This window comes from Mytilus edulis, chromosome 5 (assembly GCF_963676685.1).
Source record: "Mytilus edulis chromosome 5, xbMytEdul2.2, whole genome shotgun sequence".
Lineage (NCBI taxonomy): Eukaryota > Metazoa > Mollusca > Bivalvia > Mytilida > Mytilidae > Mytilus > Mytilus edulis.
In genome coordinates this window covers 15,053,910-15,067,037 of record NC_092348.1, presented here as the reverse complement: position 1 = coordinate 15,067,037, position 13,128 = coordinate 15,053,910, and the positions used below count along the sequence as shown (strand labels likewise).

The window sequence follows — 13,128 nt, the reverse complement described above, 5'->3', positions numbered from 1 at the left end:
TTCGCATAGGATTTTTTTTTAATAAAATGCTAAAAATATGCTTTAAAGTATTATTGCATTGCAAAAAACAAACGTCAAAAGGCGTCATTATGGAGGAAAGAGTCAATATTGAATTACTTTTTAGTTTGTAACTACAACTTATTGTAATATTAACGGCAGTATAATTCTGAATCTGAAACTTGGCATATGGACCTTTGTTCTTTTTATTTGTCCCGCTATGACAACCGTCCTAATTCTAAGGTCTGCCTAAATGTCCTTCAAAACTAAGGACCTATTTAATGTGTTGATGATATTGTGCATTTTGTATTATCTCACTCTAGTTAAAGAGCTTACAAGAACTTACCTGCGGATCGCCTTTAACCCTTACTACAGGTCTATTCTTGAGATTTTCTACTAAATCAGTCAGTGTTTTCAGTTTATCCTTCAAATATCTGTGTCTCCTGTAACCTGATTTCATTGCAGTCCATACACGACCAATTTTAGAATGGAATTGTTTCAAATGCTTTCCGAAAGACTTTCCTTTTCTATGTATTCCCATGATCGTTTTCACTATCATTATTTGGTTATTTTTTATTTTCTGTACGGTCTCATTATCCTACAAAATCAACAAAAACATGGATTTATATTTGTAAAGACAAACAAACAAATAAGACAAAAAATTAAGGTCATTTCATTATGTTAAAGTCAACTTATTTGTTTTCTTTTCAAGAAGCTTTTGGTTAATTGAGATTACTGAAATATGAACCTGATATTGCACATGATCATCATGTACTTGATATATCCAATAAAGACCGTTTTCAATATGTTTTATGCAGTACCTGGCCAAAAGTATTCGTCACCTGCATTTTTTTTTTTTTGCTATATATATTTCATATAAAAACAAATTTTTTCGAAAAAATATTTTAGGGCATTTAAGGTTGGATTTTTATCAACAAGACCATAAAAGACAATTGTCTAAAATATGTTTGTTTATTTGGTAATAGTTTTGTCTTCGGGTGTTTTTGTTTTCTCTTGATGTGAACACATACAATATTTTTTTTAGAATTTAATTTGGTTGAATATATAGAGAATTTCTGAGCAAAAAATAATATTTGTGTTTATTTTGTGAAAAAATGAAAATGATCCACAAAAAAATATATACAAATAAACAAATACATGTGACAATTCTGCTTCTATTGGTACCAAGTTGCTTAAAATCAAACCAACAATGACCCCAAAATATTATTTTTTTTTTAATATAGTTTTATATACAGTATATAGCGAAAATTCTCAACTGACGATATGTTATGGCCACACTCTGTATCTCATTACAGAGAAGGAATAACAAGTAAAGGTCTCATTATTGGCAACTTAAATTCGAAAATCAAAACTTAAGGTATTTAAATCTCCAACATAACATCCTCTAAGTTCATAAATTTAGTGCAATAACAGCAACAAAGTTCTGCAAAAAAAGCTCATTTTGAGATCCTGTCATTCATCTTCAGATATTAGCCATGGCTTCCATTAAAAAGATATGTTGTAAAAAATGTAATTTACAAAGTATGTAAAATATCTGTTTGTGTTAAAGCAGTTGCTCTTATATATTTGACTAAAACTATACGCGAAAAGACCATAAAAGGTGAACAAAGGAACATCACACGTGAATTTTCTTAACTTAAATGTCCATTACAAATTAACCAGTTCATTTCAAAACCAAGGGGGGATATCAGATGCTCCTGGATGATCGAGTAGATCCTGCTCTACATGTGAAGCTCGTTATGTTGCTCAGGGAAAGTACATATTCAGTGATTAGCGTCATTCGAAATATCAAAATCGAGGAAAGAGTGCGTGATTGTGGATACGACAATTACAGCATATCCGTGTTCCTATGAAACCAACTGGCCAGGTATTTAATTGAACGGTCAACCAACTCATGTTGCCATCCTTAAATTTTCAAAAAGACGACCTACGAACATTATATCTTAAAACCCTTGTTTCAAAAGCTGAAAGTAATATGTTATATAAAGTATATACTTACACTGGTGCCATTTATTGAGGATTTTATCTTTTGAATCTGTGTGGCGATATTGTTGGAGTTTTTCTTCATTTTATCTAAATGTGCTTTTAGCGACTTCTCAAATTTTCTTATCTTTGTAAGTTCTGACCTTATGTCATTTGTAGACGAATTGAACTTTTCTGTATAAGTGTATAATTTTTCGTACGTATCCTTCATTTTCTTGACTATGTTCATCAGATGTTTTTGAGATACCGCAGTTTGGTTAATTGTTTCTATGTTTTCATTTATTTTTTTATAAGCTTTGTGAAGGAACTTATGTAATGTCTGTACTGAGCCTTCTTCTGCTTTGTATTTTTCCGTAAGATGTTTAACGGTAGTTTTAATTCCTTCCACATTATCATACAAATTGGTGATTTTTGATTTTGCCTCCTGCAAAGAAATAATAAGAAAATCGAATTGAATGATAAGAATACAAAATGTGTTTGGTTGTCGAGAAAACAGTCCAATCAAGTAAAGCACCAGTATATATGAATTTAGACTTTTTTGTTTTCAATTTTTTTATGTTATATACTTATTCGAAGACTGCATTCTAAAAGCTTTTAAAACTTTCGATGAGTAGTAACCAAAAAGAATGGTCTTTAAATGTGAAAACAATTGTGGATGAAAAGTGACTAATTATGAATCCGACGGTAGCCATGATTCCTGTGACAAATAATACAAACCCGAATCTTGGAAACGATATATTAGTCCAGACTCCAACCGGCACCATTGAAACGATATATTAGTCCAGACTCCTGGGTAAAATATGTCTGGGCAGACACAAATCGCAAGTATACAAATATCCATGTTTACATGACTCACCAGTAAATTTAGTATAATTTAGTTATAAAAGTGCCTACATTTTCCTTGGTTAACATGCCAATGTCCTCAAATTTTATGCATTTTACAAATTATAGATTCTACATACAAACCACATTTTGAAAGGACTTATTCTATAATTAGGTTTAATAAACATTCTTTCTTGTATATATTTTTTTCTTCATTTTCTGATTAAAATTTAAAAATCGCCGTGAACATGGATAAAGTATTTGTCATAAGAAGTGTTAGTCATGTGAAGCAACCAAAAATCCGTTAAATTTCAATATGAGGAATAATATTCAGAATTAGTTGTAAAGGGGCATATTTTTTCAGCTAAACTAATTTTCTCTAGTTGTAAACAGTGTTCCAAGTCTTTGCTTTCTGTCGGTAAGCAGGTCCCGAACTTGATGCGTAAACCAGTCGATGGCCTATGTTAAGCCAAAAATGAAATATCCGTCCAATATTTTCCTATACTGGTTTATAATTTAAAGATTTAAATATAACTGTTGAGATCAGAAAAATATCGTAATACACGAGTTATAGTGATGAAATTTGTTTTTCTAAAGATTTTTATTCTTGCTTTTCAAAGATTTGCATAAAGTTGTGTTTTATATATATATGACGTCTATTTCATGACGTCAAATTCAGAAGAAATCAAGAAAATATGACGTCATTATTCAATTTCGGCATGCAACGATTGGCCAAGAAAAGATATTTCAGTAAATATTTTTTTTCAACAATCGTTTGGGAAATGTGAAGATAGTTAAAAAAAAAAATAGAAAATCCTTTTTATGAAGATTAGAGGAGAGTGGTGCAGACAGAACTTTGGAACACCGATAATGTATGTTAATTTATTATAGATATTTTTTCTATTTATGGTGTACTGTTGTTGATTTCCAGTCAAAACTCGCCTTCACTCCATGATGTTTATTGTAAAATAACTAAATGAATAGTAGCGTCTCATATAAAAAACTGAATGGTAAAACGCTTACAAAAAGAATACACTATAAATATATTGGACAAAACACTTTCCAAACTAATACATTATATTGCTTACCTTTAATTTTTCAACGTGTTCCTTGATTTTATCTACATATTCATGCATATGCTTAACGAGTTTTGCCTTTTGTTTTTTTAAATCTTTACTTATTCCGGTTTGGGGCTTTTTGTCTTCTTCTTCTTCTTGCTGTTCATCATTTTTCGACGCTCCATGTTTTGAAGCTTTATGCCTTAATACTTTTCTTTTGGGTGGAACTCGTCTGCCTTTTTTGTGTCTAATGATTCCTACTTTTTTGTGTCTGATTATTCTGCCTGTTTTGTGTTTTACGCTTCCTTCTTTTTTGTGTACAATTTTACTGTCTGTCTTGTGTTTGTGGCTTCCTCCCATTGCGCCATTTGGGGCCACATCTTAAAGAAATAACATAAATTGTCAATAAAACATGCCTTTAAAAAATTAACGCGTTTTGTGAATAAGAGTGAAATTAGTTTTTAACCTGTCTTTTAATTGGATGTAAGGCTTCGTCACCTCATATTTTGTGGTACGATTGTTTAAGAAATAATTGATGCAGGCTATACTTTACTGTAGTTTAAACATGGGTAGGCATTATATTTAAAATTATTTTTGCCCGAGCGATAGTGAGGGGTAAAATAACACGATTATAATTCCTACTCATGTTAAAACTACAATACAGTATAGCTTGCACCAATTATTTCGATTCTGATTGGGACAATTAAGATAATGTCTATGTCCGATGTGTAGAGCGTTTGTGTAGGCTCTACCATGAACCTCCCTTTTTGTTTGTAAACAAGCAAACGACTGGGAATGTGATTTTTCAGAGGAGGAATTTTCAACACCTAGCATGAACGGTTGTCGTATCTAGGTCAAATATATATGTTAATCAATCTTGAATTGCAACACATTATAGTCATAATAAATGAATAAGTACATGTGCACAGTGAATAAGTACATGTGCACAGTTAACAGTTTAGAAGTGTTTAAGTTAATGAAGTATTAAATGCATGCCAATTTGATAAAATTCATAATTCTGCAGTAGTCAATCAATATACGCATGTGCAAACAAATTTTATTGGAATTTGAGCATGTGTTTATTCACAAAGCGAAAAAAGCACATCATATTAGAATTTTCAATGAACTAGAAGATGTCCGCGAAATCGCGAGGTACAATTTGACAAGTATTGAAACAAAGACTTTTTTAAATTTCACGTGCAGAACGTCAACTGAGCATGCACGAAAGTATTTAAGACACGGATTTATAACGGTCTCCGAATTGGGTTATTTTCTAAAATAAATGACGTTTTCTTTAGAAAAAAAAGGTTGTTTTGATGACAAATGTAGGAAGTACAAAACAACACATTTATACGTCAGATAACAAAAAAAATCTGACTTTGTATGGTTTCAGAGGAGTTGCTGTTCAATGAAATCGGTATCTTCCGTTAGTAGTATTGATATTGTTTGATTCAAAATATCTTGTGGGAAATAATTATGTAGGGAAGTGAAAGAACACTTTTCTCCATTGAAAAGTAGTGGGAAATAGATTTAACATTACACTGAGTTTTAAAACAAACAAAAGTAATTAAAAGAATAGTATTAAATTATTTCTTTTAAAGTTTGACCTGAAAGAGAGAGAAAAAACACCACACAGCCCACCCGGCATACACAACATTTTAAATGATCGGAACATAATGTCGTCTATTGTCTGCCTATTTCACAGTCGTTTCTCTTCTAGTTTAAACATATTTTTTTGTTCAAAAATGACAAACGGATTAGACACAAGTTCTTCAACTTAGTAACGTCTTCTCCAATGGGACATACAAACTATAGGTAGTCTATAGGGGGTTTCAGACACTATCTCTATAGAAAAAGTAAAAACTTTTGATTTATTTCTAACACTATAGCTAATTGCACCATGTTTCATACAAAAATTTCTACTCCGATTATGGTTTCAATGTCATTCTCAATTATTCCAAAGAGAAATTTTCATTGTAATGTATCTCAAAATCGCATTTTCTTTCACAATTTGCATTAAATTTTATTCAGACCTTTGCAAACCACCCGGAAAGAAAATTTCGCGAATTTATTACTTTTATAAACTGCTACCTTTCACTTTGATATTTTGACACAACATAATTAGAGGCTATTACCCTTCCCTAATGACCTATATTTTCCATCTCATATCAATTTCGTTCCCATTTCAGAAGAAACAGAAGAAATAGTAAACGGTCAGGATTTGATCTGTACAAATGAAGACAGTGCGATAAGTGTATAATAAGAAATAGTGTACCATGAAAAGAAGTAAAACGTTTAAATTTAAAAAAAAAAGAATTGCATTTTCAATAAACCATGTATTGTCAATCGTTCTTGAGTTGTATTTTTACACCACTGTACCAGGTACGGGGAAAACGGGGGGGAAAGGGGGGGGGGGGGGTCCGCTAACATGTCACAAGTCAGGAGCCTGTAATTCGGTGGTTGTCGTTTGTTGATGTGATACATATTTATTCGTTCATTACTTGTGTACATAAATTAGGCCGTTAGTTATCTCGTTTGAATTCTTTTACAAGATGATTTTAACGACCTTGACTGGCTTTACATCTCTCGCACGTTCGTTTCTTTTACAATTGTCATTTCGGGGTCTTTTATAGCTGACTATGCGGTATGGCCTTTTCTCATTCTTGAATGCCGTATGGGGTCTATAGTTGTTAATTTTTGTGTCGTTTGGTCTCTTTCGGAGAGTTGTCTCATTGGCAATCATACCACATCTTCTTGTTTATATGAATAATTTTCTGAAGTTTATTTGTAAATAATTACATTAGATGTATGTTTCATTATAATACGTTATTTTGATTGGCTAACTGCACATCACGTGTTATTCCTAAAGCAATTGCATTACACAACGACTCAACGCAATAAAACTTGTCATTCATAACAGGAACTGCATATGATTTATATTGACTGTTCCCAGTTCATAATAACACGAGGTCCGACAATAAAGTGCACAGGTGAATCAAATAAAAAAAATGATAAAATTTGTGTTTTCATGATCCTAGCTAAAAAAATGTAATTATGAGTATTGAATGCTTCTTTTTGTAACTTCATAGGCAGTCTTCGGGCTGAGTGGCAGCCCAGGCAGCCTAGGCTTGTAAAATTGCTCTCGGACCTGTAAAAATCATATTTACAGGCCAACAGAATCTAACTAAAAAATAAAAATTATGCTGCGGGCCTGTGGATTTAACAGTTCATCGTAAAGACTGCATAGGGTTGTCATGAAAAGCGTTGACCGTGCGCACATTTTTAGAATGAAGCGCGGAAATGTACTTCGGTCAACGCTTTTACACCCCAATGAAGTTACAAAAAGAAGCATTTAATTCTTAAATCAAAGTTTGTAATTATTATGTGTTCAGTAGCTTTAAAATTTAAATCATAATGACCATAAATGCCACATAAACAGGTCCAATTGAGTCGGGGCCCGGCTATAACGCCTTCCTTACTTTAGGGGACCAACGACATATCTCAATTAAAACAGTACGAATATCCTTGGGTATAAAAGTAGTGTTGTTAATAAGTGTTTTATCGAATGTCCTCTTTAATCATAAGAAAACGATTTTTTTCCGATCAATGTTTATATCGAGCAAAGCAATGCTGTATTAAATATAATTAAGGTTCGAATCAGTGTATCAAAAATGTATACTTACGGTGTGAGTCCTCGTCAACAACTTGACGGACTTCTGCTCTATCAGTTTCGGATAAGTAGCAACTTTTTGTAGTATTTACAAACTTGAAAAAATGGCATTTGATTGTATTCGCCTCAAGACAAGCCTTGGCACAACCTTCAAGCGTCGGAACCTCCTTTCTTATGATTCCAGGTGTTTTTAAAATTTTAGTCTTCGCTGTTATAACTGTATGTGTTTCTGTCCCAGAGCCATACCCTATAAAAATAATGTAATTGAACTAAAGTTGATTAATTGTACAAAGTAATTCTATGTTTTTCAGCATTTACAGCTATTTTGTCGAATGTATTGGCAAACATTTCATGTTAAAATGATACCTTTTCCAGACTTTTGCTTTAAAAAAAAACACAATACCTTTACTTTCTTATTACAGCGCACTGGTTTCGAAGGTTTGTAGTATAAAATCAAGTACTTCATAGGCTTTCGGTCATTAAATTTTACCAACTGTCTAGAGTACACAATTTATGCTCGAAACACTCAATATTGAATACAGTGTTTGATTGAACTGTGCAACAGGGCAAATATGCACACTTATTTTGTTTCATATTTTGTTTTTCGTTTATTCAAAGAAATATTCAACAAGTGCATAGATCCTAATTCTTAGGCTTTCATTTCATATCAAAACTATCAAAATTACAGAGTTCATGCGTAGGAACGATTATGTTTAAAAAGTGTACTACAGTCTACGTTGATAATATGTTCTGTCAGACCTTACCCGAATAAGTGTTTATACCTTTACACTAGTCTACCATTACTAATTGATAAGGATTTGATTGATTGTTGGCTGGTTGCGGGATGTTCAGTAACAAATATTTCATGCATGCTCAAGACTACAAAAAAGGACAAAAGGAATCCCGAAAAATATCAAACAGTTCAACAGACTAAATTGATACAGGTAAAGCTGCTTCGGAATTCTTTAATCTCATAGTTATATGCAATAATCTTAATAATAAAATAATTTGTTTAAGGATTTCTCGACTTCAAGCCGACATGTATTGGTCGCCTATGTCTTTGCGCATCATCAACAATGGACACTCTCCATCATTGTGGACTAGTTTATCATTCCTGATAAGATTATCTGTTTTGTGTACCTTGTATTGCCGATTATTAGTTTTGTGTACCTTGTATTGCCGATCATTTTTCTATGTACAGTCATAGGACAAAAGTGATTTTCCACTAAAATAATGTCCTGTCAATTCAACTAAAATCAATATTTTTCGAAAAAATATTACCAAATAACTACAAGACTGATTCATATCAAATAAGTACCATAAGATGTAGAAATGTTTAAAGTTTTATTGTTATTTGGCCATGATATTATTCAAGCATATTTACGCATCTGGTGCAAGTAAATTGGTACCGTTAATTTTATTACTACCACTGGGTCGATGCCTCTGCTGGTGGACTTTAAGTCCCCGAGGGTATCACCAGCCCAGTAGCCAGTACTTCGGTACTGGCACGAACATGCGGATTTTTTGTGTAAATAAAATTTACTGTTATAAAATGATAGAAATTATTATAAATTAAGGAATGTATCTCCCTCATGCAAAGCTCTGATTCCTTTCACGGATTTGGCTATAGTTTTTGGACCTTTTGGATTATAGCTCTTCATCTTTTATATAAGCTTTGGATTTTAAATATTTTGGCCACGAGCATCATTGAAGAGACATGTATTGTCGAAATGCGCATCTGGTGCAAGTTAATTGGTACCATTAATTTTATTAATGTTCTAATGACTGTACAGTTTCTCTCTATTTTTTATATAATTTTTCCCAAAGCACAAAAAGGTCAAAAAAATAATCGTCATTTAATAGCAATCACTCCTATAGTCTACTTACTAATTTCAACAAAATTTGAGTTATTTCAAGGTCTTGTCTTATTAATAATCTCTGCTTTTTATAGTTTTCAAGATAAAAAGCAAAAACTGAAATACAAATGTCATTAAAAAGCAAAAACTATAATAAGCCGTCAACTGACAATATCGTCCATGTTGACTTATATGCAGATATGTGCTTGCTTTACGAGTGTCTATCTATTATAGTTAAAATATAATAGGCAAAAAACACAAAATATGTAAAAATATTTGAATAAGCTCTCGCCGTGATATAGCCTTTATGTGCTCACGTGGCTCAAAGCAAACACCAATTAATCAATCAATTTAAAAATGGGTAAGAATCTTCATTACTCCAAAAGGAGTCTACTGATCATTTCGACCGTGTACAAAATTATGTGTAGATCTGGCCTTGCTGATTGCGAGTTCAAGTTTTTGTATTTTTAATCCTTATAATTTCTAAGATATTAGAAAAAAACACCAAAAAATGGTAAAAGCCGTCTTTAGGGGACAACAACCTCATTATCGAGATGTCGGTCATTTACAGTTACTGATGCGTTGACCTGTTGGTAAGTCTTGTCTTGCTCACCATTTAAGTTTTGAGAGTGTCTCTCTTAGTATCTTCTTACATATTTCAAGATATTAGATAAAACATCATGGCTAAAATCAACTTTACAAAACAATTACTTAAACAAGGACGCTTCGGACGATTGCAGCGCTATGAATAATTTGTAGATCTTGTCTTGCGGGTATTTTTTTTTTAACTTATTTCAGTTTTATCTATCTAATAATACTTTTGGACAAAAACGCAAAAATCGTCAAATGAAATGCTACTTTATATTAAAAGACAGTAACTCAAATAGGGTCTACTAATTCTGTCATGATATTTATTTGTAGACGTTGTTTTGCTGACTTTTTAGATGTTTTTAGTTTCTCATTATATATCATAATTTTCATGATAATAACTTAGTTATACAGTCTTCACTTTTAAACTTTGAATCTACGAGCTCGATTATTGGAAAAATTACTGGGCATGAGATTTAGCGTGAATACTGAACTCATATAAGAAGTCGTTTGACAGTTTTGATGTACAATTGAAAATAGGTCGATCACGTCATTTTAAACATTTTTGTCACTAACTTTTTGCTATTTGGAAACCTGTGACGGTTGACCCGAGAATCTGTTCTACTTGAACTATTGACGTCATACAAAATCACTTTTCCACAAAGCCACTTGTCTCATATCCCCCCCTTTTTTATGTACCTTAATATAACAGGTATATGTATGAAATCTTTTTCTGAGACAAGTGCCTGTGCTTTTCCATTGTGGCGTCAAATATTTTATATTATGACGTCAAAATTTTAGGGGAACGTTTGTGATGTCCATACTGGCGGAAAAATAGCGATAAGGTGTATTAGTTTTTCCCTATTTAATAATGTTCAATTATAGCGATTTTCTAAATAATAGAATAGGCAAAACTTGCATTTTATTTCATATTAAAAAGTTCTATTTTTTAACCTATGTGGGCCATGGTGTTTGCAGGCGAGGTCACCCGGGTTGCGTTCAATATCGTAGCGGCTACATAGGACAACGTAGATTTTGTTTAACTAGTGAACGTGTAGCCACCCTAGCTGCTACATAGAACTTGATAGCAGTTAGGCTAGCTACTCGTCAAGGGCAGCGTTCAATATCGTAGCTGCTACGAAGTGCTACGTAGATTTTGACTATTGAACGTGTAGCTATAGACTAGTTGCTACATATATATTGATAGCAGCTACGTAGCGGCAAAAATCTACGTAGCTCTATGTAGCTTCTACAGCTACGTAGAAGCTACATAGGGCTACGTAGATTTTTTACCAATGAACGTGTAGCTAGCCTAGCTGCTATCTAGATCATTTTAGCTAGGCTATCTACATGTTCAGTAATCAAAGCCCTATGTAGCTGCTACCGGACATTGAACGCTACCAAGTTTAACACCAGTGAGGGACAGCAAACTGTTCAAGAAACATTTTTTCTTTCACCACATCATTTAATCAAAATAATATCATGTTCAAATAAACAATAAAACTTTTAACATTTCTACCTGGTATGGTAATCATTTAACATAAATCGGTCATATAGTAAATTGGTATAAACTTACTTTTGAAAAATGTCGACTTTTGTTGAAATGATACAGATAGGACATTTTTATTAGTGCTACGTATAGTGCTATGTAGATTTTTTAGTCTACTGAACGAATAGCTAGCCTAGCTGCTATCAATATCTATGTAGCAGCTAGGCTAGCTACATGGGTTCAGTTCAATGTCGTAGTAGCTACGTAGTTTTATGTAGATTTTTACTATTGAACGTGTAGCTATAGACTAAAATATAAATATTGATAGCAGCTACGATATTGAACTCAACCCTTGTTCAAGTCTTAAATCTATGTAGCTGACTACGTAGTCGCTACGATATTGAACGCAACCGCGGAATTCACTTTTGTCTACTGTCCGCACTGACATGTTGATGTTTTCATTTTCATTGATTTATCAATTTGGAAATCGATAAAGAAAATAAGATAAATAATAAGACATAAAGTTGAATCACTGAATAGAAAATGGCTAAAGGAGAAAAATATCATTAACAGAAAATAAATAGAAAAATGAGAAAAATTAAAATAAATATCATTATCAAAATAGAAAAAAATAGAAAAAAGATAATATTCCCCCGATGTCATGTATTATAGAACTGCCTTATATAGAAATAGAAATGACGTCAGAAAATGAGATTGACAATCGCGACGTTTAATATATTTTGTTTTTTGTTTTGCACGACGTAAATGTTAAAATGATAAGGGAATTACCCTTTTATACGCTGGGCAGCGACTATGGCACTGAGATGGCGATTTTGTAAACGAAGTTTAAAGTCTGGTAAAACAGGTTAATTTGGCCAATATAAATAAGCCGTTAATAAACAGTTGAACCGCCAAAAATTATTCCTCCATTTTGTTTCCCCACTTGATACTGTCCGCTATCTATACCACGGCAATTCATTATCATTACTTTTAAATTGATACATGTATTATTCAAAACGAGTATAGCACTTTCAGTAACCTACCTATAACAGGAAAAATGCACAAAAATAAGTATAAATGATTCATTTTTTCTTATATAATGCAATAATTCATATCTTCTCCATTTTTGCCCTTTACCAGACGCGTTATGACGTCAGAGATAGAACCGGAAACTCCGTTAAAAAATCGGTTCGTAAGCGGTATGCTTTTCCGTATTTTCCAAAAGCCTTTTTTTGTTCCTGCTCTGTAGGCTTTTTGTTATTAGAGACGTTAATTCTGAAGAAAGTTACATAGATTCTAATGATTCGAATTAATTGCCAGTTTAATGATAATCCTGAAGACATGGGCTACTTTAACTATGAGGATCAATGAAAAGGGGGTAGTTATTTTGTAAAAATCCCTGAAATTTTTAATAATTTTACACAAAAAAATAAAAATCAATGAAAATATCGCTAGGAATTTTGTTAAATCTCTAATTATACTGTTTAATCATATACATTTTGCGAATTTAGAAAAAATATACTAGAACTGTAACCGATTTTTAACCGGATTAACTTTATGTATCATTGTTATTTTCCTTGTATTAGTTTCTTTTGTTACCTTTTCTGACATCGGACTCGGACCGGCTTCTTTTAAACTGAGTTT

General features: G+C 32.4%; 1 protein-coding gene across 1 annotated transcript in view; it reads right to left on the bottom strand.

Annotated features, from left to right (window-relative positions):
* The window catches only part of LOC139523060 (uncharacterized), a 305,106-nt gene extending 292,459 nt beyond the window's left edge, over positions 1 to 12,647 (bottom strand). Inside the window, exons 1-5 of the mRNA XM_071316817.1 lie at positions 12,528 to 12,647; positions 7,565 to 7,798; positions 3,912 to 4,261; positions 2,018 to 2,425; positions 344 to 595 (exon numbers count right to left, since the gene is read on the bottom strand). Coding sequence (XP_071172918.1) covers positions 344 to 595; positions 2,018 to 2,425; positions 3,912 to 4,261; positions 7,565 to 7,798; positions 12,528 to 12,570 — 1,287 coding nt within the window. The 5' untranslated portion in view covers positions 12,571 to 12,647. The remainder of the gene's footprint in view (positions 1 to 343; positions 596 to 2,017; positions 2,426 to 3,911; positions 4,262 to 7,564; positions 7,799 to 12,527) is intronic.
* Between the last annotated feature and the right edge of the window lie 481 nt (positions 12,648 to 13,128).